This window comes from Dipteris shenzhenensis, chromosome 7 (genome assembly GCF_047967505.1).
Source record: "Dipteris shenzhenensis isolate YYH24624 ecotype China chromosome 7, Dip_SZ_1.0, whole genome shotgun sequence".
NCBI lineage: Eukaryota > Viridiplantae > Streptophyta > Polypodiopsida > Gleicheniales > Dipteridaceae > Dipteris > Dipteris shenzhenensis.
The window spans coordinates 10489041-10515340 of NC_141602.1; the positions used below are offsets into that span (position 1 = coordinate 10489041).

Sequence of the window (26300 nt, forward strand, 5' to 3'; positions counted from 1 at the left end):
CCATGCCCTCTTCCAAAAAAGAGAGACCTTCCCTTTTTGTGTTTCTCACTAATTCTTGCTATTCCTAGCTATTATAGTCCCTAAACTAGTAGTAGATAGAAGATTTAGTTGAACCTCGGTTTCATATGGTAAGAAGCCCATCATTTGTCATCTGATGCATATGTTCATGTGCATAAAGACGATACGTTTAACCTAGATTCCAAGAACAGGAAGTTAGTCTTTGTCAGGTATAGTGATGAATCAAAAGCATACAATGTCTTCGACCCAATGAAGAAACATGTATTGATTGGTAGGGGCGTGGCCTTTGAGGAAGCAGCACCCTAGGGAGAAGACAGGTCATCCAGGTTCCCAAAGTTCTGATATCCAAGTTGACCATCACAATGGTAGAGATCCTACAAAACTAGAGGAACCAGAAGAAGAGCAACGTGAAACCAGAGGAAGAGCAAGATGCAACAAAACCACCCCCCAAGTCAACTTTTGATGATAGGAGGTTCCTGATGTGGTAGTGGGAGCAGTCCTCATGCAACAACAATCACCTATGTGGTTCAGGCCTATATCTTATGCAAGCAGAATCCTGACAAAGCATGAAAAGAACTATGCAACAATAGAAAGAGAAGCACTTGGTATGGTGTATGCTTTGAATAAATTTAGACATTATCTTTTGGCTAACAAAGTACATTTTCATGTTGACCACTAGGCTTTAATTTACTTGGTCAACAAACAGCATCTAACAGGAAGATTAGCAAGATGGATGCTATTGTTGCAAGAGTTTGACTACACAATTGTCCATAGACTAGGGAAACAGCATGCAATTACAGATTGTATGAGCAGGTTGCAGTCAGGAGAGCCTCCGACAGGTATACCAGATGAACTTTCTGATGCAAATTTGTTCATGGCATGTGTGTGTGTAGGTGTGCCTGAGTTAGGTGTGACTGATGATGTGTCAATCAGTAGGTGTGATTGAGTGAATATAGGAGTGTGGTGTGTGATTGAGAGATTCTAGGAGACATTGGTGGTCTTCCTGATTGAGATACTTGTGGATCTAGATTCCAGCTACTCATGGGTAGTTGCTTATATGTACTCCATTCTATGAATGAATCAATTGCTCATTGCCTTCTTACTTGTGCCATTGTCTCTAGGCGACACCAAGAGCTATCTCTACTACAATTCAATGCTCTAGTATTTGAGGTGCAATGAAGAAAAAACTAGTCGACTTTTGAGCTTCTGGCTATGGCGACCTGGCGTGACATTTTGCCTCTGCTCTCTGGTGGAAGTTCTCTGGTAATAAATCTTCCTTTCAATGCTAAAAGCCCTCTGAAAGCCAACTCCAGTAGTGCAAATTTGATTCTCCAGTTCTTGACTATTCGATTTGGGGGTTTCTCTCAAATCTCCTTCATGGCTAAAGCATTGCAAGTGGCTAGATGCTCAAAAGTTTTAGTATTTTATTGTTTTTGCTTGGCATTTATGGGTGTCGCTCATACAAGACATATGCTTGGATGAAAGGTTATATTGGTCACAAGGATGCATCATTCATGATGTTTCTGACTAGTGCAGTAATGTATGCAGCCCCTTTGCATTTCTATGGGGATGATCTGATGATTATGCTTATGCTTTTGGAGAATATGTCTTGGTTGAATCTATTTGTTAACTCTTGTTTGATTATCACTATGTTCTTGAATTGGAAATATGATATTTTGAAATGGTATATTCCTCATGGTATTTACTACCCTTGTACAAGAGTAGACACTGCCCTTGTTGCAATGACAAGTGGTAAGACCCTCTTATCCATGATCCCAAGAAGATACACAAAGAAGGAAAGCTTTGCTTCATCGACACCAAGTACAATGTAATGGACAAGCAAGTTTATAATTCTGATACAATGGTGGCTTGGAAACGATGCCAGAAAAAGATTGCCATCAAGGGAGGGAATTTCCCCACATCTTCAAAGTAGATTTTTGTATGTGTGTGGTCAATAAGGTTCTCTGCCTTGGGATGTCCCCCTCAAATGATTGTTAGTCTTATGTGAGTTTTACCTTGTTAGACCTATGGGGACTTCCCATGCATAGTCATTGTCCAATCTTCCAAATTGTAAACCAAGAGACCAAAGTCAGAGTGAGATCATGTTGGGGTGAGGATGCCCAAATGAGTCTACTGCTGATGCAACTAGAGTGAGTACCAGGTTATGGATCATGTGTGTTGCCACTAGAGGTGGGCAAGCCATGAAGTTTCCCATGGACTACTACTAGGTTGAGGTCATCAATTTGTGGGGGGGTATGATGGACAAATTGATGTAATGGATCATATCAAGGTCTATGGTTTGTGAGTGATCATGTGAGTGGGTGTGTGAATACATGTGTGTGTAGGTGTGCTTGAGTTAGGTGTGACCCGTCAATCAGTAGGTGTGATTGAGTGAATATAGGAGTGTGGTGTGTGATTGAGAGATTCTAGGAGACATTAGTGGTCTTTCTGATTGAGATAGTTGTGGATCTCGATTCCACCTACTCATGGGTAGTTGCTTATATGTACTCCATTCTATGAATGAATCAACTTCTCATTGCCTTCATACTTGTGCCATTGTCTCTACCTCTTGTCTACCTCCATCATGCTTCCATGCTTGCACCAACAGATACCAATACCAACAACTATCAATGTTTTAAGACCACCATGCAATAGTCCCCGTTTTGGTTTTCAACAAATGAAAAAAAAGTTATGAAGTGTGCCCTCAAATGGGTATGCATCACTTTAGATGTATGTATAGAATAAGATTTTGATGTCTTTGAATAAATTACGATATCCTAAAGTGTTTAGGATGCATGATTCACATGCAACATAGCACTTGTAATGCTTTAACGGTTTCGTTTCAAATCCTTATTCCATAATTTTTGGCTCTCATGTTCAAGTTTGGAATGTGTACTATAACTTGAAGACAAAGTTTGCCGAATTCCATTGAGCAATGCATAATTATGGGTTATGCAAGATACCTATATACAGAAAAGTCTTTGAACCTCACCAAAAATGGCTACACCCAAGTAAAAAATGACCCTTTAGTTGAAATTGTAGAATATATACAAACCCTTTAAGGGTTAGGGTTAGGACATCCAACCCTTTCCTTTATAGCACTCTATTGGGTTAGTGCTATGCACATATGATCACATGATGTTGAGCATGGTTTCTCAACAACAACTTTGTGGGAAATGGACAGGATAGAGTATTCGACCACTTTGATTGAATAAATACTAGAGGGCAGTGGACTCAAACGCTGAATGTTTGCATGGAATTCTACAGTGTAATCATCTAGCTCCCTTCCACTACAAAGAGAAGTGACGTCTATGACATACACAACGAAACATGTCAGATAAAAACATACAACAATCATGCTGAACTATCAACAATACCATTATCCGCCGACGACCAATACTCATACATATCTTTCAAGACAATCTTCAAATTTTCAGGCTCCCCATCAGGGTCTTCAACACAGATGTCCCTGCACTCGGTTCCATCACTTGGAACATTGGTGGATTTTGCTGACTAAGGGGGACGACTGTACCACATGCATGTCACAGAGACAGACGGAAGCAAAGACATCAACAACACTAGAACACATGAAAAAACAAAGCACACTGCAATGCAAAAGGTCAATCGGACAAATGGAAACGTACGTGCAGAAGAAGAGCATCCTTCATCATCAGATTGGTTGGTGCTTTTTCCCAAATTGTCGCACCAACTTTGTTGCGTACAATTATTCATAGACAACTCCTAAACCTCTCTGGAAATCGGACATGTCTATGTCCATGGAATTGCTGCTGATATTTCACGCTTGCTAATGCCTTCCATCATCCGATGATGAGGATGTGTGATCGAGGTAAGGATGTACACAACCACACATGCAATCTCAACAGCAACGGGGAATGTTTGCTGGAGCGACTATCCAACCATCACCATTATATAGAACTTCGAAGAGGAGAGTCATGAAGGGAGAAACTTGAAACCATGGTGAACCAGTACACCAATCAATTGAAAATGTTGCAGTTACAACAAAATCAAAGGACCGACTCCCTCCAAAATTAGTTTGCATGTATTATCCACTTCGTTCGTTAGCCCCAAAACATAGACGGAAGGTCTCCAACAAACACACATCCACCGTTAGTCACACTGATACGCATACTCTACCTTGCTTCTCCTGCATGCAAAACATAAGAGCAATGCATGAGCACACATGCATGAGCACACACCGCAACCTCTCACACTTCGTGATGCTCCCATGAGTCGTGCCCCAAGTTATACAGTGTCACCACAGATTGATGGTAACCATACATAATTGTGTTGCTGAAAATTTTGCACCCAACAACCTCTCACACTTCGTGATGCTCCCATGAGTCGTGCCCCAAGCTATACAGTGTCACCACAGATTGATGGCAACCATACATAATTGTGTTGCTGAAAATTTTGCACCCAACAAACACTGATACACATACTCTACCTTGCTTCTCCTGCATGCAAAACATAAGAGCAATGCATGAGCACACACCGCAACCTCTCACACTTCGTGATGCTCCCATGAGTCGTGCCCCAAGCTATACAGTGTCACCACAGATTGATGGCAACCATACATAGTTGTGTTGCTGAAAATTTTGCACCCAACAAATCCACCAATGGGGCACTGACTCCCGCATATCGAGAACACATCCAACCCTTGAGAGCAAAGACAACAGTCCACAGAGAAACAGGATGAAGATAGGGGAAAGATGTGCATGCTACAAACGCCTTGGGTGCTCCTTGTTCCCCAAAAATGCAAGGGTCATAAAGTCCAACAGTTCTGTTGTTCCATGCATGGACACAAACTTCCTAAGTTCCCATTACTGACGTTGCTAAACCAACATTTATACCATCCCCAACCACTCAATAGATAGGCATAATACGGATGCGTCAATTTTACGAGCAAAAACCTATGAGCAGATTTATCCGAGCGTGTTTTTCAAGAGATTTTTAAAAATGTTTTTCTTTAGGAAACATTGTTTTTACACTTTTATTTTCACTAGAACTAGATCCCTTTATCATAAAAATATACAGACTAGTCACTCATTCATTTTTACACAACATAATTTTCTTATTTAGAGACATCCCTTTGTACCCCTGTTATTACCTTAAAAAAGTGTTGATTCCTTTAAGAAACATTCCTCATAATCACTCTTAATGTAATAATACTATGCATATATAATTACTTATTAACACATTTATATCATATGGCAATATCTTTTTAGTGTTTTTATAGCATATTTATGGACATGTTTCTAAAGAAGTTTAAATTACTATAAATAAGTATTAACTTGGGCTTATATATCACTCTCATAAAATACATGTAATATTTAATACTATATATGAAAGATTTTCCAAAATATAACTCCATAGATGTGCTCAAATAGGGTGTTCCAATCAATTTGAGTGGTTGAATGACTATATTTGGACATTGGATATGAAAGTTATGTCACTTTTAAAAGTGCTGTCCAAGGTAGTTTCGCCAGCGAAACTACCTTGGGAGACTTGCTTCAAAGGGGTTTCGCTGGCGAAACTACCTGGATGGCTTACTTCAATGAGTTTTCTTTGAAGAAACTCTTTCATGAAGATAGGTTGAGAGAGGGTTTTCAATGTCACCCCCTATTAAGTAAAAGTTGTAAGAAGGATCATAAGGGAATTTTCATAGAGAAGTCTACTCTACATGTGGGTTTCTTCAAAAGCCATCCCATTATGCTCTCACCATTCCTACAGATTCACCTAAAGATTTTTGTATAAAATAGGCATTGCTATAATACTTTGCATATTTCTAAGTGAAACTACATGTTTTCTTCTGATCGATTTTTGCCATATTTATGCATAGTTGGAAGCTTTTTTTTTCCTTCGCTCGGACGCTCGGAAGATTTCGCTCAGAAAATGCTCATCCCCGGCATAATACCGACGGAAGCCTTAATTGCTTGTAACCGGTGGCAGAGAAACCGTTAATTACATGCAGATGGTTTGCAGGCATAAACGAATCAAAGATGGCAACTACACACAGTGAAACGTGTGTTGGGCCCAATACGCGGTAAATAAATATGTACAGCGCAAAAAAGATAATTGCAAAAATATTCTTTTTCTTTTTTGGAAGCATGAAACGATTACAATGACCTACACCCCAACAGGGGAAGGCCAAACAAGGTGAATGATATTTAATAGGGCATGTCCAAGATTAAAAAAACAAACAAAAAGGAAATGGTGTGGAGGAAGACTTTAGGAGATAAAGGGGAGAGAGAGAGAGGAGGGGGAGAGAAGCCAAATAGGAAAAATGTACTTCCAAAAAATCTAAAAATGCCTAATTTATGCATTGTTGCTAAGGCTACCCCCAAAGGGGCAACCCAAAAATGCACTTCCATAAATTCTAAAAATACCTAATTTCTGCTTTGCCAAATTTGAAAAGCTACTAAGGCTACTGTAAAGGTCCGCGATCGGCTGGAAATTAATTCCACCCATCGGATCGCGGCCTTTTCATTCGTAGAAGTCAAATCCTATACTGCGACCAGCCACATCAAGACAAAGGCACTGATTTCAAAATTAATTCCACCCATCGGATCGCGGCCTCTTCATTCGTAGAAGTCAAATCCTATACTGTGACCAGCCACCTCAAACAAGACAAAGGCACTGATTTCAAAATTTGTGGGTTGGCACATGGAAGATCGCGCTGCTATCGCACTCAGACGGAGACACTGTGAGATGTTGAATCGAAGATCACCTTCCTGTCATTGCTCACTCTGCCTCCCATGGGGCCCTCCACATCCAAGAAATCAAGTGGCTCACGGAGGCATTTAATTCCACCCATCGGATCGCGGCCTCTTCAGTCGTAGAAGTCAAATCCTATACTGCGACCAGCCACATCAAACAAGACAAAGGCACTGATTTCAAAATTAATTCCACCCATCGGATCGCGGCCTTTTCATTCGTAGAAGTCAAATCCTATACTGTGACCAGCCACCTCAAACAAGACAAAGGCACTGATTTCAAAATTTGTGGGTTGGCACATGGAAGATCGCGCTGCTATCGCACTCAGACGGAGACACTGTGAGATGTTGAATGGAAGATCACCTTCTTGTCATTGCTCACTCTGCCTCCCACGGGGCCCTCCACATCCAAGAAATCAAGTGGCTCACGGAGGCATTTAATTCCACCCATCGGATCGCGGCCTCTTCAGTCGTAGAAGTCAAATCCTATACTGCGACCAACCACATCAAACAAGACAAAGGCACTGATTTCAAAATTTGTGGGCTGGCACATGGAAGATTGTGCTGCTATCGCACTTAGACGGAGACACTGTGAGATGTTGAATGGAAGATCACCTTCCTGTCATTGTCGCTCTGCCTCCCACGGGGCCCTCCAGATCGCGGCCTCTTCAGTCGTAGAAGTCAAATCCTATACTGCGACCAGCCATATCAAACAAGACAAAGGCACTGATTTCAAAATTTGTGGGCTAGCACATGGAAGATCGTGCTGTTATCGCACTCAGATAGAGACACTGTGAGATGTTGAATGGAAGATCACCTTCCTGTCATTGTCGCTCTGCCTCCCACGGGGCCCTCCACATCCAAGAAATCAAGTGGCTTGCAGAGGCATTTCCAAGAAATCAAATGGTGAGCAGTGAGATTGAGTCCCGTTGTTGTGTTCCATCAATGCGGACATCAGGTTTGATCGACCTAGTCGTGCTATATATGAGATCAATTTTTGGCCTGCCCTCTAGTCCTTAAGGAGATCAATTTTTGGCCTACCCTCTAGTCGTGCTATATAGCAAGCTAAAAACTGATCCTTCTAGTGCTTAAGGAGATCAATTTTTGGCTTGCCCTCTAGTCGTGTTATATAGCAGGCCAAAAACTGATCTCATATATAATAGCATGACTGGGTCAATCAAAACTGATGTCCGCATTGATGGAACACAACAACTCGGATTCAATCCCGCCACGCACCATTTGATTTCCTAGAAATGCCTCCCTCACGCATTTCCTTAAAGACTAGAGAGCAGGCCAAAAACTGATCTCATATATAGCACGACTGGCCAAAAACTGATCTCATATAGATCAAAAGTGATATCAGCATTGATGGACTCAATCTAAGATTTAACGAGACTCATTTACACACCTAGAGTGTTAACACAACTCGGACTGTCCAAAGTTCTGAGCATTCAACCTCCAACAAAAATGTTGCCCACCAGCAACCACAAACCCAACAGAGGAAGCTATACGATCTTCTAAGCCCAAGCGCTGTTGTATATGTCTTTGCGATCTTTCCCTAAACGTATAATTGAGGCTAGCTTCAAAGTTTGGGCGATTCTATCTTTGAATGTAGGTGCTTCCCATTCTTTGCAAAGTCTCGTGCAGCAATGTTATGGCTACTCTGAGAGCACAGCTGTGTGGGTGGCTTTGGTGAGCTCGGAATGCAGGAACGCAAGAATGGGTGCATTCTATTAGGATGCACAGACCTGCGAGAATGTGCTTTTATGTCACGTACGGAAGAGCTTGCGAGGCGGGGCCTTTCCCACGAGGAAGATGATGAGTCACGAATCACCTTTATTGCACTCAAAGGCCGACTTTTGCTGTTGACTATATATATTACCACCTATGATCTGCATTTCAAAGCAAACTTCAAGCCGATCCCATACATTCTTCGCAATTGCGGCTTTTGTGAATTGTTTCAATTACGCGGTCAGTTCCGTTTGCAGAGAGTATTCAATCATCAGCATTCCTTAATCTGATGTGAGTTCATCATGTTTGCCGAGTTTATCTGCAATTGAGACTTTTTTTCGCTGCCTTGCTTGTCCGGAATTGCATCTGTCCTGTTAGGTGAGTTCAATAAATATGATTACCGAGGTTGAAGATGCCACACATTACTTGCAAGCGAATTATCTGCAATTGAGTCCTTTACAGGAACTGAAAACCGAAAGTACGTTTTGATGGACGCCACCATCTTGACATAAACAAACTCATTTGCTAAGAAGTTGACAGAAACTTGGCAAGACGTCTGCATTTAAACTGTGCAGTGGCACCTCTACCACCCATAACTAGCACGCAAATTGTCTGCTATTCCCTCAATCGTCAGCATTGCCTCATCTGAAGCTGAGTTTATTATGCTTGCCGAGGTTGGATGCCACAAATATCTTGCATGCGATTAATACGATTCCGAGGTTGGATGCTACAAATATCTTGCATGCGAGTTTCGCTGCCTTACGAGGTGATTATTATGATTGCCGGGGTTGGATGCCACAAATATCTTGCATGCGAGTTATCTGCAATTGAGGCTTTTTGCATCTGTCATATGACAAGGTGAGTTAATAATTATGATTACTGAATGTTCACCTTTTCCAAAATGCAGCGTGTTGCTTTTGTCAGTGAAAGCCTTGGGCCTGAAGTTATTCCACAAGGAGGATGATATGCTGTCTCTTAAGGTGGTGGAAGGCTGAAATGCTCTTTCAAGGCTTATTCCCTTTTGCTTGCTTGACCAGACAACAAGGTAAATTCACGACTGCCCTGCTGTTGCCATATTTGTTAGGTTGCTCCTAGTACAGTTTTAAGATCTACAAACGGTCATTTGACCAGGTAAAACAATAAAGTGCTGCTGAAGCGTATTTATGTAGCTGCTTGGTTGAAGTTCTATGATTGAAGAAGGATGCTTTAGTAAAAACAGTTCTAGACACTAATATTATGCTTGAAAGGTGTTGGGTGGATTGATATTCTCAGGTTAATGCCTTTTCGACTCATTGTCGCTGAAAGGAGAATATTTTCTTTAAGATTGAACATTCAAGTTAAATAATGACATTTTTACAAATGAGAGTGAGCAAGCAAACTTCAACATTTACATGTAGGAGCACATGTGATGCTTTCCTGATGTCGAAGAAGGGGACTCTTGTGCCATGGGTGAAGATGTACCCACTTGTACATATAACAATATCTACCCACGTGTACATATAACCAATATCCTACAGCTGCACAAACTTTCTTGTACCTAGCTTCCCAAATACAAAATATTCCCTTCTAGAAAGGCTAAGGTATCATTCCTTAAAGGTTTTTATAAGAGTCACGAGCTGTGGAGGAGGACCCAGCAAAGCTACTGAGCTAAATTTTGCATGGGAATATTTTCTGTGCACGACCGTCTGTGCTCCCTCGCCTGCCTTCTGATGCAAGGTAATCATGTTACTTGCACACTCTCTGCAAACAAGTAGAGACTTCCCTTAGTTTTGCCGAGTGCTAAAACAGAAACAAGTTTAGCAATCGCAATGTAGTTGTGGTTGCACGTATCGCTGCAAAAAAGCACATGCCAGTATGCATGCATGTAGTATGCGTGAGCGTGTGCAGTGAGAGGGACAGGGTGGGGTTTACATAAGCTGTGCTTCTGTATAGCCTGAATGACGCCTTAGTGTGGAGCTCCAACATGGCTCTGATGTTTTGAGAGTGCATTGAGCAGTGTAGACAGCAGAAGCAGCAAGCATAGAGGGTGGAAATTTCACCATGCCATAGTCTACCAGGCATAACTCCACAAAATAAAATGCCAACATGGTCATCTGTTCACACCAAATTCATGCAACACCAGGAGGTAAGGGAGCCTCTAGGACAATCTCAAGTAGTTGATATAATTTAAATGAAAATTTCTTTGAAAGGGGGGGATTAGCGAGTCACACCTGATGATCTGAAGAAGCAGCTTTAAGGAATCTCACAATGAACACGTAGGGTGTGGGGACACAGAGGTCAAATTTCAAAGCATTGAGCATAACCTTTTCCTGCAATACGAAATATGGGGAAAGATTTAAACATAAAAGAGATGGGATCTTACATAAAGCACAGGAAAGCGGCAAAGCATTATTACCATATCAAGTATATGCTGCCGAGTGTATGCATTATCAGATATGAAGATGAAGTCTTGTATCTGCATACCACATAACTGGTTACTAGGCATGAATCTTCTACTAGTTTAAATTTACTAGTCAGGCACAAGCATGAGAACAAGTACAATCCAGCAAACTTTGTATTACCTCAGGTGCCCATATCTCTTCATATTTTGCAGCTACTAGCATGGCAGTCATCCCCACCAGTTGCAAGGTTTTCCTTTCCACATTTTGGGTGGCCAGGTAGCGATCTATAAGATTGGTGCTCAGGAACAAAGTCTCAGGCATGAGCTTGAACTTCAGATGAACCTGATCAAAAGACAACAGTACACACCCAAAGGGCCATGCATTTTAGCTCAGTAACTCTCACCGTGAGATTGTAGAGAAACACCAGGCTGTAGATGCAAGCAAAGCCTACCCTTCATAAACAAATGTGGTTGTGGGGGAAGCACCTCAATGAGCCAGTCCACGAGGATGGCTCTCATCTTGTCATTGATATGGGTCTGGTGTGACATATAGTCTGGAGCCACACAATTCTGTGCCTGGAGAAGAAACAATGGAGGCATGGTTCAGTCCCCCTTGCATTACAACCACACCGAGATTCGTGAAGCCCCTCGTCTCAACAACCTCTTTTACCTCGGTTTTGCGGTAGAAACTGTAGATGTCCTCGACATAATCCACCACTGCCAGCTGATTGCCAACATCTGCAGCATCGATATTGGGCAAGGGCTCCTCAGCTGCTTCTGCCTTAAAGCCTCCACAAGCAGCCTGGGAGCGAGAACAGGGCAGCTAATGTCAGGAGGTTAATCACAGCATGTTAATCGGGGTGCCATAAATTTCTGACATTGAGTATAATGGAGTCAATACTCTTTTTAGCACTTCTCCTACCTAGAGTGTGACTCTGCGTAGATAATAGAGTTACCTCGCTTCTGGCAGTCAGCGTGGCAGTTAACGTCTTCCCTCTCCTCTCTTTGCCTCCGGCAGCCCTTCCACTCCGGCCGTTAAGCAACGCTTTCATGCGGGCTGGATGTGGCGGAGGGACGTCCTTTGAGACATTAGTATCGCCATCTGTGGCATCTGAAGATTGGCCCTCTACGTTGTCGACGTCTTGTTTTTTGACAGCACGTCTCGGCTTTGGTGCTACATCCTCGGTCTTCAAAGCCGCTTCGTTTTCCTCTTTCTTTGACAGCGAAGGCTGCAAGATGACAGGATGATAACGAGGGTAAGCGTGAGTGATTGTCCAGTTTTTGGCTTTCGAACACGTCGATGCTCAAACAACCTCTATACCTGAAGATCTAATGCCTCGGACGCTTGGTTGTTGAACAATTGGGCTCCGAAGCTTCTGAGAGCAACACCAGCGCACAGGGTTAGATCGAACTGGGTAATTTGCAGTTTTGCCTAGAAGATGCGATTGTGCTTGCATGCAAGAAGGAGAGACCTTGTGACTGGTCTGTCGGTGACAGGAGGTGGTTTTTTTCCCACGAGCTGTCCCCTGAATCATTAGAAAAATTCAATGAGAAGAAGAAGTGAGGCACTCCTATAGAGCAAGGACAGATTTTGTGGAACTGAGTCTTGTCTACAGGCATATGAGAGAGTACTCTGCCGGTGCGTCGTTGGCTGCATTGCATCGGACAGCAACAGGCACTCCCACCAGATTGCCTATTTCTCCTAACGCTCTCCTGCTGTTAGTCGGCCCGGGTAATGCTTTACCTTTCCCTCCTGCAACAAATTTCGTTGGCAAAGCTCATTCTACTGAACATGTGCAAACAAGAAGCCAAGGAAATGCATACCCTTGCCGGCCCTCTTCGATTCACCGGGCTTGTTCTCGTCCTGCTGTAATGCGGCTTTTTGTCTCTGAAATCAGCCACAAAAGCTCAATGAGGGACGATAAAGCAATGTTCCGAAGCGCAAAAAATGCTTATGGCAGCCGATCGTAGCTACATTCGAAGAACGGTTGTTTTTCATGAGGTGAGCTAGGCAGAAATCCTGCTGGAACTTACCCTTGTCTCATACATGGTGGTTTGTCGAGCGAACAGTCGGAGAGAGAGTTGACACTCAAGCGTCCTGAATGCGAAGGACAAGGTCGGTCTGTTTGAAAACGGCAACGAGAAACAGAGAGGTCGTCCTCTTTGTAGATTTGAATTTTTGAATTTTAGAGACTTTCAACGGTCACATAGTGCTCCCTTAACGGTCATATCTCCTTTTGCTTTTCAGCACTCCATGGAGCCCATGGAGCTAAGAGCACATGGCCATACTGGCTACCCGCACTTTTAGTGATGCCATGCTCATTGCTCCTCGGTGGTGGGGATGCCCACGTCGAGCCCACACCCACATGCACTCAATGCACCGGGGGCGGGTATGGGTGGGTGTGGTCTCCAAACACATGGAGCTAACATGTTAGCACATGGCCATGCTCCTTACCAACTCACGAGCAACACTTTTTGTTGTGGGCTAGCACATGGCCATGCTTGCTACACAACAATAATCATGGAAAACTTTTTTTGGTAAAAAGTCAAAAACCTTCGAGTCCATAATGGGACTCTCAAGCTTAAAAATTCATAAGCAGCACTTTCATGATCATGGCCATGCTCGCTTGAAAATAGTGATGATCATGAAAAACACTTTTTTGCAAAATTCAAAAACCTTTAATGGGTCTTTACACGTTAAGTCCATAATGGGTCTTTACACCTTAAAAATTCGTAAAGGTGCTTTTTGGCATAAATCCAAAACCTTTAAGTCCATAATGGGACATAATGGGTCCCTACAACTTAAATACACAAAGATTCATGCAATTGTCAAATTCAAAAATGTTCATAACATTGCATAGGATTGTTAGATCAATTCAAGATTTGTTACATCCAAAAGCTATTTTTTTCAAAGGAAATCCACATATTGGAGGAGTTGAGGATTTGAGCACATGAGGAAATAGGATGGGAATGGGAAAAGGTTATCCCATTTATTCATGCTCTTCAAGTGACATTTATGTCTTATTCCTATCCCATCATAAATTTAGGTTGGGTTAGATGGGAGTGCACGCATGGCATCATTCGAGCCTTTTATGGACTCCTTCTAGTTCTCAAGTCTATGATGGATCATGGGAGAAACTATAGCTAAATCCTCTCAATCCATTCTAGATCAAATGTTTTTGAATGGGACCTATCTTCCCATCCTAATCCCCTCCATGCACCTTTATATCCTAAGACCCTTTACATATGTTTTTGGTTTCAATTATAAGAACAAGGGACCACTAGTTGCATGCTCTCCCTTTTGGTTGACCAAAAACACCAATGGACTCTTGGACTTCCCTCTCAGGATGGTTTAATCGACTAAAGGCCACACATGTGACACCAATTGCCACCATCACCTCAAAGAGATCTTGCAACCCTTCTTAACATCAACATGTTAGTCATGTCCTCTAGATTGCGAAATGATCCTTCATAGGGTACACCAAATGATCAACTTAAGAGTACTTGCTACAAAATGAGGTATCTCAATAACGCCCTACCTACCTTCTAGCAAATAGTCACCATTGCATTCCAAGGTTATATGAGGAATTTCATGGAGGTGTTCTTACATGATTTCTACATACATAGTACTACACAAACAACAATACTTAAGGAAATGTTTAAAATGTGTCTTGAGTCTCAAATTGCCTTATTTGTAGTGCCTTATAGCCTATTGTTAGGCTGTGTGGTATCAAGGAATGGACTAACCACAAATGTTAGGAAGGTGATCAAGATTTCAGAACTATGGGTCCTTGAAAATGTTGTTGAGATATAGCCTTTCCTTGGCACGAAAATTTGTTGAAGTGGTAGAAAAATCAAGCAAGCAAAGAAAGAATCTAAGTATCCCATAATATAATTGCTTGAGGTAGAAAGTATACAAAAGGGGGGTTGTGTGTCGCATTTCTTGAAATTTAGTAGTCCAAAGTTGAGGCGTATTTTAATGTGATCCCATTTGGGTTTGGCAGTTACCGTGGGGGGTCACTCATAAACATGTACCATAGCACTTTAGTGCAATGAGGGGTATTTTTTTAATGGGGGGACCTATATGCTGTTTATCTGCATGAGGCGATTATAAAATAGGAACTTGATGTAATTTGTATATGAAGATTTATGAAGGATTATCACGTTAAGATTGAAAATGTAAACATGTATAGGGGTTCAACCAATAGCATTAGAAAATGCAATACAAGAATATGGGTAATTTTCACCCATGCTTGCTCGAACATGCCTTGAAGAGTCCCTCAAGTGCAATTATGAGGTAGAGGATGCTAAAAATTTGTCTTTTTTTGGGGCCAAAATAGACAATGTCTTCTCGCTCCCTATTATGGGGAACCTTGCTTTAAATTTGGTGCAATAAATTGGCAAAAAACTTACAAAGTTCATATTCTAATGCACATAAATTTTTTAGATTGTGCAAAAAGGCATGATATTCATTTAAATCATGCCTTATAATTTGATTTGATACGTAACATTATGCCATTTGTTTTTTACAATTAAAAGATGTAGGGATGTTAGGAACTCGTATTTTGGGCCAAAAAACCAAACTTTGACAACTTACAAGGATACAGGGCTATGAAAATGTCACCTTTTGGCCCAAAAGATGACATTTTCATACCCGTGTATGTTGAGATATCGAGCTCCACTCGTGATATGCCAGGGTGACCATTGTGCATTTATGTCACCGACTTCTTAGCTACAGATGCAATTGGTACACCGCCCATGAATAATAGCTGGATGATAGCTATTTTTATGTACTCTAGTTAGTGGCTCAGTTAGTATGCCACCTAGGTTAGTTGAGTTTGGTTTGAGACCCACATATAAGGTTCATTTATTCCTTTTGTAAGAGAGAGAGTTTTTTGGCTTTCACAACTAAGAAGAGGAAAACTGTTTTCAGCCTCCACCTTTGTGTGTATTCCCCCATTGTGTATGCGAGAAAGCTACAAGTGAGACTCCTTACCTCTCTCTCACTCTCTTCACATGGTATTAGAGCTCGGTTCGTGATAAGGAGCTCAAGGAAGCAAACCAAGTTCGTAGTGTCTTGGTAAGAGGATCAGTGTTGCTTTCCTTTTTCGAGTTTGGGAGCAAATCTCTGCAGGTAGCACAACCGGAAAGTGCAAGAGTGCATTGTCTCAGATTGAGACGCTCTTCGCGGTGTGGCGAGAGGGTAGTATATGCTACGTGCTAGGGCAAAGCCCTAAGTGACATTATTTTTTTGATTTGAGGTCGTTTCGGGGCCCGTTTTGGTGGCGGAAGTTTTTTCATAGGCCCTCAGAAAAGTGGCCTGTTTTGGCTGTGCGACCATTGTTCTACAGGTCCGTGAAAAGTTGCCACAGAAATTGCATCGTATGCCTATGCACAAAGATACTGGGAGTAATAGTATTATTCTTATTGCTTGTTGATGCAAAATCATCACTAGGAAGTGACTGTGTGGTCAAATACCACTTTTGTCAGTTTTGCAGATTTGCCTTATGAGGCAGAAGTTGTGTTTTTTGCAGTGACAGAATATTTTGTAGTGTTCTGTAATGGCGTCTGACTCTCTTTCACAGATTGTCACTGAAAAACTTGACAAGAACAACTTCCAAGCATGGAAGTTTAGAATGACGAATTTCCTTATGGGAAAAGACTATTGGGAGTTCATTACAGGAAATGAAGAAGAACCAGTTTTCCTAATGTTCCCAATCAACAGGAAATGCAGGCATTTAAAGCCTGGCATATGAGAGCCAGAAAAGTTATGTAATGGCTGTCTATCAGTATTTCAGATTTTATGATTGTGCATAATCAAGATGCAAGCACATTAAACGGGGCATGAGATACTTTGGCAAAAATGTACAGCACAAATATGCAAGCCAGGAAAATGCAGCTCAAGTAGGAGTTGCACAATGTGCAGAGAGAAAATATGAGCCTCAATGACTACCACATGAAGGTGAAGAAGAATACAGATGCACTTGCTTCCGTTGGGTCGCCAGTGGAAGATGATGATTTAGTTTTTGTGACCTCGAATGGTCTAGGAAAGGATTATGCATAGTTCTGGACATCCATTGCCGTCCATGAAAAATTTTCTGATTTTGAGGAGTTGATTGCTCTTCTAATTTCTGAAGAGCAAAGAAATGGTGGTGCATCTTCTTCAGGAGGAACTTCAAAAGAAACTGTTTTCTACTCAAATGCTGGAAGAGGTAGAGGCAGAGCTAGAGCAGGCCGATCTGGAGGCCATGGCAAAAATCAGAATATGCAACAAATTCAAGAAAACCAGTCCTATGGAGGAGGACGTGATAACCTTAGAGACAGGGGGAGCCAAAGAGGTCGTGGTGGATGGCAGAGGCCAAAACGCAAACAGCAATGTTGAATGCTACTATTGTGGTAAAATGGGTCATATGGCTAAAGACTACTACAAAAAGTAGAATGACATTATAAATGGAAAATTACAGCAAAGCAATTATGCATCCTCTAGTAGACAGGGTGATGACAGAAATGAGCATTTGTTTATGGTGCAGCACATGACCAATTCTGTGACAAGTGCAGAAGAAAGCAATGATGTGTGGTATGTTGACTCAAGTGTATCAAACCACATGATAGGTCATGCAGAATGGATGTAGGACGCAAGGAAAATGAAAAAACTAGGATTTGTGGAGACTGGTGATGATACTGCACATTCTATTGTGCAGATTGGTAAAATTCCTTTGCCTATGCAAGATGGAAAAAAGAAATACCTGTCTAATGTATTTCATGTTCCGAACATCACGAAGAACCTGGTTTCTGTTGGTCAAATGGTTGAGCAAGGCTTGTGGGTCAGATTTAATCCTCATGGATGCTTTGTTGAGGATATAAAAAATAAAGGTCGCTTGATAGCAAAAGGGAAGAAGAAGGGCAGGATGTTTACGGTGGATGCAGACATGCCTGAATTGAGTGCAGCAATGTTTACACATGGGACTGGTGTAGTTATAGATGTTGATATCTGGCATAAACACATTGGTCATGTTAATGTACAGTGACTTAAATTTATGTAGGCCCAAAATATTATTACAGGATTGTCCAAGTTTAAGGTTGCAGAAATGCATAAGATATGTGAATCCTATCAATTTGGAAAACAAGCAAGGAAACCATTTCCTACACATGTTTAAGAGAGTAAAAGGCCATTGGAATTAATCCACTCTGATGTGTGGACTACTAAAGCTGCATCTATTGAAGGCTGTCATTATTTTGTCACTTTTATTAATGACTACAACAGAAAAGTTTGGGTGTATTTTATGAAAAAGAAAAGTGAAGTGCTTGGGCATTTCAAAGCTTTTATAGCTATGGTTGAAAAAGAAACAGGCTTGCAAATAAAATGCCTAAGGTTAGATGAAGGGGGAGAGTACCTCTCAAATGAGTTTGTAAGGTTCCTGCAAGAGCATGGCATAAAGCAGCAATATTCATGTAGTCATACCCCACAGCAAAATGGACTTGCAGAAAGGTAAAACAGGCATATTGGAGAGGTATCTCATGCCATGCTCAACGAAAAAGACATGCCAGATTTTTATTGGGCTGAAGTAGTTGCTACAGTAGTCTACATAATGAACAGGACTCCCACTGTAGCAATACATGGCATGATACCAGAGGAGAGGTATACTGGTAGGAAACCACATATTTCTCATTCGAAAGTTTTTTGTTGCATTGCCTATGTTCATGTGCCAGATGAGTTGAGATCCAAGTTGGATCCAAAAGCCGAGAAGTGCATCTTTATTGGTTATTCTCTGCAACAGAAAGGGTATAGATGCTATAATCCTTCTACTCGTAAGTTTACAGTGAGCAGAGATGTTTTTTATGAGATGAGCAGCTGGTATAAACCAGTAAATGTGGTTGATAATGTAGATGCACAAAATGGTAATGCTACACAGAATTCACAGTAGCAATCACAAAATATTATTGGAGCTGTAGTGTCCTCTAGCAGCGCTTCACATACTTCGCCATGGATAGGCAGATTGAGATCAGGAGAATCTCCTCAAAGCAATGCAGATGGTAGTATGCAGGTATCACGAAAAGGAAAAGAGAAAGTAGATCAGCCCATGGTTTATGTGAATGCAGGTCACTCTTATGTGGATGGTGAATCCAGTGGCTCACAACATAACATTGATGATGAGTTGGGTATTCCTTCTATTGTTACACCTGGAGTAAGGAAGACCATGAATGTTTTGAGAGCACCTGGTACTGAGCCTTTTTTGTGCAGGTCTACCAAAGTCAAGTTTCCTGTGGAAAGGCTGAAATATGATGGATGTACAGCCATTCACTATGCCTATATGGTCAAAGTGATACAAGAACCAAAACCCACTTCTTTTGAGCAAGCCATGGGAAAAGAAAAATGGAAGAAAGCCATGGATGAAGAAATGGATGCCTTGGAAGCAAATGCTACATGGGAATTAGTGCCTTTGCCTAAAGACGAGAATGCAATTGGTTGCAAGTGGGTCTATAAGGTGAAGCACAATGCAGATGGTTTTGTGAGCAGATACAAGGCAAGATTAGTTGTGAAGGGGTATGCACAAACATATGGCATTGATTATAAAGAAACATTCAGTCCGGTTGCAAGAATGGCAACTGTGAGAGCAGTCAATACTACGGCTGCATCAAAGGGATGGTCTTTACATCAGATGGATGTAAAGAATGCCTTCTTGCATGGTGATTTGCAAGAAGAGGTCTATATGGAGCAGCTACCAGGTTATGTGCATGCAGTTCATCCTGAGTTTGTTTGCAAGTTGAAGAAAGCCTTGTATGGCTTGAAGCAAGCACCCACTGACAAGATAGGACAGTATCTTGTCACTATTGGCTTTCAGATTTCCACGGCAGATTTCTCACTTTATGTGAGAAAAATGGAGAAAGGTATTATGTTGCTTGTCATTTATGTTGATGATTTAATAATCACAGGTGAAAGTGATGAAGATATCCTTCATGTGAAAATGCTATTGAAGCAGAAGTTTGAGATGAAGGATTTGGGACAGCTGCATTACTTCTTGGGCATTGAGGTGATTAGATTCACAAGTGGGATATGGCTCTTGCAGAGGCAGCATGGATTGGACATGCTGTCTAAATATGGGATGATAGGCTGTAAGCCTATTTCAGTTCCTTTGGAGTAGAATGTGAAGCTGAGTGGAGATGCAGGTGAGCTTCTGGAAGATCCTACTATGTACAGACACGTAGTAGGAAGTTTGATTTATATGACTATTACCAGGCCAGATTTGAGCTATGCTATTGGGTTGGTAAGTCAGTTTATGCAGGCTCCAAGGAAACCCATTTGGATGCAGCTAGGTGCATACTGAACTATGTGAAGTCCACATTACAGTATGGACTATTTTATGAGACTGGGGTTCAGATACAGTTGCATGGATACACCGATGCTAATTGGGCTAGTAGTATTTCTGATAGACGATCTACCAGTGGATATGTGTTTTCTTTTGGGAGTGCTGCAGTCACTTGGAGCAGTAAGAAATAGCCTATAGTTGCCTTGTCGAGCACAGAGTCTGAATACATGGGTGCAGCAATGGCTACATGTGAGGCAGCTTGGTTGCATAAGCTGCTTTATGATATGCATCAGTCTATAGATGGGCCAGTTGCCATTTATTGTGACAACATGAGCAGTATACACTTGGCAAATGTCTTTGTGATCCTGTCATTTGCTGCAGTAGAAATTGTTCCTTTATTGCAACCGCACCTATGTTCGAAGCACTATCTGACACCACATTATTGGCCTATACATTGTGGGCCTGCAACATGTATCCTCCTTTGTTATATGAGTCACATCATCAGGACAAAACCACATGAATTGCATTGTCTCACCCCCACTATAAGCCCGCTTTCCAAAGAATCCTAGGGGCACAATGTTCTCCCTTGCCTTACCCAAGGTGATAGCCTTCCCACATTTTTTTTGCCATAGTGATCTTGGGTCTCCACATAAACCATAACATGTGTATCCATCAACACAACTATCTTCAATTGAACTCTTCCAGATTCTATCTTATTCTAGAGACCTCAAGGCTGTTTGAGCTATTGTAGTGGAAGTTGGTGAGACAGTCTGATCCGTTTTTTTATTATTGAGAAACATTTTGTTCTTGTGATAGAAAATGTTGCAGACATTTTGTTCTTGTGATAGAAAATGTTGTAAATCATTTTGTTCCCAGTCACTTTGGCTAGCTTCTATCGTGCATGTCATAGTGAAACATAATTTTTTTCCAGAGATTTTAGCTTGGTCATTTTCTCTAGGGTAGTAAAGAGTGGATTTTCTATGAGCTGCTAGGAACTCACGGATAAGGATTTGAATCGTCTGGTTGATGAAGTGAGGCCCTTGGTTGCTAACAACTTCCAGTGGGAGGATAAACCACAAAAATTCATTACTTTAGTGCATGAACTTTTACTAGATGGTGCAAAAAGGCATGATAAGCATCTAAATCAGCCTTTCCATTTGATTTGATATGTAACATGACCCCGTTTGGACTTGTAAATCAACAAATACACTGTGAAGAGAGTGGGAGAGAGGTAAGGAGTCTCACTTGCAGCTTTCTCACATACACAATGGGGGAATACACACAAAGGTGGAGGTTGAAAATAGTTTTCCTCTTCTTAGTTGTGAAAGCCAAAAAACTCTCTCTCTTACAAAAGGAATAGATGAACCCTATATGTGGGTCTCAAACCAAACTAAACTAACCTAGGTGGCATACTAACTGAGCCACTAACTAGAGTACATAAAGATAGCTGTGATCCAGCTATTATTCATGGGCGGTGTACCAACCGCATCTGCAGCTAACAAGTTAGTGACATAAATGCACAACGGTCACCCTGGCATATCACGAGTGGAGCTTGATATCTCAACACTCCCCCTCGAGCTCAATCCCAATTCCTGCACACCAAGCAAGTCTCTGAACTTGTGCAGCTTCTCTATGCCCAATGCCTTTGGCTTTTCACCTTCTACTTGCACTTTCAAGGACAAAGAGTGCTCTAGATACAATTGAAGTGTGATCTCATCGCATGGTATCATAGGAGGAAAATTGCATCTTGCTATTAAAGATTTCTTGATGTTGCATGTAGGGCATGATGGAAGATCAAGGAAGGGGACCCAAACCTCTTATAGTGCAGATGTAATTCTATTGGGCATGCCCACTGGCATGGCAGTTAAAGGTTTTGGTGGCTTGCTTGATTGGAATAAGTGGTCCGTTGATATTTTTGAGGCAGTGCTTAGACTCAGTGCGGCCATGTTGGATGACTCGGGATGGTTGCTATTGATTTCCTCTATCACTCATAGATGGGAGATAGAGTTGGAGATTGTTAGACATGGTTTTTATGTTCATGACCGCATACATTTAAGGGGTGTGGATCCTTTTGGAAGGAGACTTGATGGGACATAGCTGAAGCTTGGACTTTTACTTTGTGGTTTCTCTTAGAGTTTTATTTTAAAGTCTTGTGTTAGGATATGATAATGAAGCACACTATGAGTGTGCAATTGGTTTGATTTTCAAATTGATTTGCTTGTGTAAAACTTGTACTGGTGCAAGGTCAAGGAGAGACTTCTGCGTCAATACCTCATATGGTTCCGAAGTTTGGAGAACCCATCGAGGACGTTGACTTTTGGTAAGACACAGAGGATTTATTCTTTGGAAATGTTTTTAAATCTATAAGAAGGGAGTTACTGTAAAGTGACAGTTACAGAAGTGGTTTTCCTTGTTATGCAAAGAACATGGCTAGGCACATGGAGGCTAATGGTGGGCAATATGACAAGAAGTCAAAAGTGAAGAAGAGAAGAATCTTTGCATCTACATGGATGACTTTGCTATGGAGGACCAAAAGCCACATCTATGTTTCCTTTCATTTTATATATTTCTTTTAGAGACATGTTTGAATCAGATTTGTTGCATCTATGTGGATGACATTGCTCTAAAGGAGTAGCCACATCTATGTTTCCTTTCATTTTATGTCTTTCTTGTAGAAACATGCAATCTTTGCATCGGATTTGTTGCAGTGTGTGGATGTTGTTTCTCTGGAGGAGTAGCCATGTCAATGTTTCCTTCCATTTTATGTCTTCATTGTAGAGACATGCTATTTTGCAATCAGATTTTGGAGTGCAACATTCTCATTTATGGAATTTCATTGATCGATTTCACACTAGCAAGTCACCGCATATATGAATTAGGGTGCTTATCTTTGGGATTTTGTTTCTCTTGCATAGGACTTAGGTGATCTTATGGCATTATCTTTTGAGATACTAATTGGATTTCTTGGGAGAAAATTATGCTATTGTTCATTTGAAATGGGTTTTTGCAATTTGGTGAGATGATTGCATTGGGAGTACATATTTGTTTTGGGATTGGATGTTAAACATAGGTAGCCACTAGCTATGTTCTTTGTGGTCGTAAAACTCACAGAAAATAAACTCACAAAAAGTCAAAACCATCCTCATCGTATCCATTTTGAATGATTACTCTATTTGATCCTCTTTTTACCTTAAGCACACTTCATGTCCTCATCGTACCCATTTTGAATGATTACTTTATCCGATCCTCTTCCTACCTTAACCACAACTATATGGTTTGTGTCCTTAGGCTAGGCCATACTCGGTTCGTCATCCCTCTTGGCCTGCTTACGGAATTCTTTGCCTAAGACTCTGGCATGGGCCCTGATTATTACAGCCCTTTTTGATACTCAGCAAATTGATGCTAGTCTTAGAATCTACAGCTGTTCTAGGGGTTCTACACATGGACAATCTTTGTAAAGATGGTCCACCATAGAGCCAGAGCACAACCGCGCACCCATAGTGGTGGTAGTTGCCCCACAGGCTAGGGTTGGTCAGCTTTATAAGAGCAGTCTCTTCGAAAGTGAGGTCCTTAGCATTTATAATAAGCCACCGATTGATTGGTTGGCATCTTATAAGGACACTCACTAGCTCGATGGGAGGCTTGACATGAATAGCATGGTAGAGGTGGTCTATGGGTCAACGTGTTCATATCCTTGGCCTTTTGAGAGGCAGGGGTTGTTTGATGGATTGGGATATACTCCTCGTCCTAAGAAAATATAATGGATTACATAGTTGGGATGGTGTGGAGGACTCCCGTATTGTGAGGAACCACTCACCGAAATAACATGGTTTAGCTCCTCCCACTCACTAGGTGGCTCCCTCAATTATCACTTGATTCATAGGGGTGATCTAGGGTGATGTCTCAAGACTAGTGGAGGCAATGGCAGGTTTTGAGCCATGTATTACTCTTGATTGGCAGGAGGGTCTCCTTGAATGGTCAACTGTCCTTGATTGGATGGATTCAGCAGTGCTAGCAAGGTCAGGAGCGGCCTTTGTTGGTACATTGGCTGGGAGATAACCTTTGGATAGTGACACTGGGAGGTCTCATTGTTTCCCATCAAGCACACACTAGAGTGTTGGCCTAGCCCTAAGGTGGGGGCACTCATTGGTAGGATGGTTACCCATGCAGATGTCACACCACACGTTTGGGACTCTTGAAAATTCGTGCAGATTGCTTGGACCTTATTTCATCAATCCTCCCTTGAGTTGTTGGTTTAATTGATTCCAAGAAGTTGGCGGCCAACTCTTCCCTGTTTATGTCCTTAGTGGCTAGAGTTGTCTCCTTGGCTTCACCAACACTAGCGGTTTTACTAGTTTGGGACACATCCGATGAAGCCACGTGTGTCTTCTCTCCTTGGGCTTTATCCATAATGTTATCCCCTAGGCATATAGCCATCTTGCTACACAACTCAAAGGTTGAAGGGTTCATAATGTTATCCATAATGTTATATCCTAGGCATATAGCCGTCTTGCTACACAACTCAAAGGTTGTAGGGTTCATGGCAAAGAGATGGTCATGGAGCTTGGAGTCCCACATCCCTATCAAGAAGCATGACAAAAGTTACGCGTCGCTCATCCTTTCATGCAACTCGCACCATGAATTTCAGTGCTTGATCTTGATCCAAGCAATATAGTCAGAAAGGGACTCCATCTCCTTCTACTTCATACAATTGGTCAATAGAGCTCCATTGGGATCACTAGGGGAAAACCCACTATAAATGACTTGCATAGTGTGTCCCAATAAATCTTTTTTTCAGAGTTTAAGGATCTAAACCACTGTCCTGCCTTACCACCCAGGCTCATCCTTTTATGCAACTCACACCGTGAATTTAGGTGCTTCATCCACGCAATATAGTAACAAAGGGACTCCAACTCCTTCTACTTAACTTTGTACAATTGGTTAATAAGGCTCCATTGGGATCACTTGGGGCAAACCCCACTATAAATGACCTACATAGCATGTCCCAATTAATCTTCTCTTCAGAGTTTAAGGCTCTAAACCACTGTCTTGCCTGACCATCCAAGCTCAAGCTAAAAACATTGACCTTATCTAAGTCTCCCACATCATCAAAAGTCTCGCAGATTTGCTCAAACCTTTCCACAATGGACATTGGATCTCCTTCTCCCAGGAACTTAATAATAAGTTTGGATATGGTCATTGGTTTACTCCTTAAGAAGTTAGTATACCTTCCAATAATATTGTGGGGAGAGCACTGTACCAAAAGGTGGGTGGCCCGAGAGGTGGACTATAGAAAAGTCATTGGCCATACAAAAGTGGGATCAGAGGTTCGTAGGCTCTAGGACTGGCATTCAAGGTGGGATTGGCCTTACTAGCTTCACCGGTGATGGCCTTGGCATAGACACACTTAGGTTGGGTATCCGTTGTAGGGTGTAGCTACAGGGTAAGGGGTATTTTCTTAGCCTCCACCCCAGGTTGGGTATGAAGAGGGGCGTGAAGCCACCGTTCATGGCAATCATCCCTTCGAAAGTTCATTTGTTGACTCATTGGTGTTGTAGGATTCGACGGCCGATAGCTAGTTGGCATCCTTCACTCAAAAATGCCACTAAAGGATGGTTCTCCCTCATAGAATTGCACATGTGCTTCCATAGGATTCACCTGTATGGTGGAAATAGGAATATTCCGTGTGGTTTCTAGTACGAATGGTGGAAGGCCCTTACGGCTCCTCTAGCACTTTGAATTGCCTTGCGAATGTCAGGGTCAGTTTGCCCAAATCTCCCCATTATGTTGGCTAATGATTCCTTGTGCTCTGAGGCTATGGTTGAAGGTGTGGGGGAATGGGATCTAACTAAACTAGAGTTGGGAGCCATAGAGGCCCTAAGATTCAGCTTTTCACCCATTTCAGAGCTCATCGAGTCCTCTGAGCTTGAGATGTCAGCTTGTATGGCATTGTGCACGACATACAAGTTTAACATTCAAATCCTATGATTCTCCTAAACCTCAAGTGTATGTGTTGATCACCCTCACAGGTTGTAGATCTGGCCTTAATGCAGCATGTCATCTGCATTAACCTTAAAGCAATGACTTGGAAGTCATCGTGTTAGGTGCAATCTTGTTGCATTGCATTAT

The 26300-nt window shown here is 41.8% G+C and overlaps 1 protein-coding gene across 3 annotated transcripts; it reads right to left on the minus strand.

The window, feature by feature from the left end:
* Window positions 1–9824: 9824 nt before the first annotated feature.
* LOC147899936 (G2/mitotic-specific cyclin S13-7-like) lies at window positions 9825–12994 on the minus strand. Of its 3 annotated transcripts, none has more exons than XM_087376902.1 (13): window positions 12898–12994; window positions 12688–12751; window positions 12496–12616; window positions 12336–12389; window positions 12185–12239; window positions 11820–12092; window positions 11534–11665; window positions 11350–11439; window positions 11045–11206; window positions 10879–10938; window positions 10694–10792; window positions 10395–10576; window positions 9825–10223 (listed from the first exon to the last, which is right to left on the minus strand). In XM_087376902.1, exons 1-13 carry the CDS (start codon window positions 12910–12912, stop codon window positions 10067–10069), a joined length of 1464 nt encoding a protein of 487 aa, XP_087233028.1. In that variant the 5' UTR covers window positions 12913–12994; the 3' UTR covers window positions 9825–10066. The 3 variants fall into 3 exon arrangements, with proteins under 3 accessions (XP_087233028.1, XP_087233031.1, XP_087233030.1); XM_087376905.1 differs by having other exon boundaries at window positions 10122–10223; window positions 10523–10576; XM_087376904.1 differs by lacking the exon at window positions 9825–10223 and having other exon boundaries at window positions 10391–10576.
* Between the last annotated feature and the right edge of the window lie 13306 nt (window positions 12995–26300).

Bases quoted from the DNA above. Each gene is read 5' to 3' on its own strand.
- LOC147899936 (XM_087376902.1), bottom strand. The intron at 12,390-12,495 runs GTACTCTCTCAT...CTAATGATTCAG, and splicing joins GCCAACGACGCACCGGCAGA to GGGACAGCTCGTGGGAAAAA. The intron at 10,224-10,394 runs GTAAACCCCACC...ACTTGTTTGCAG, and splicing joins TATACAGAAGCACAGCTTAT to AGAGTGTGCAAGTAACATGA.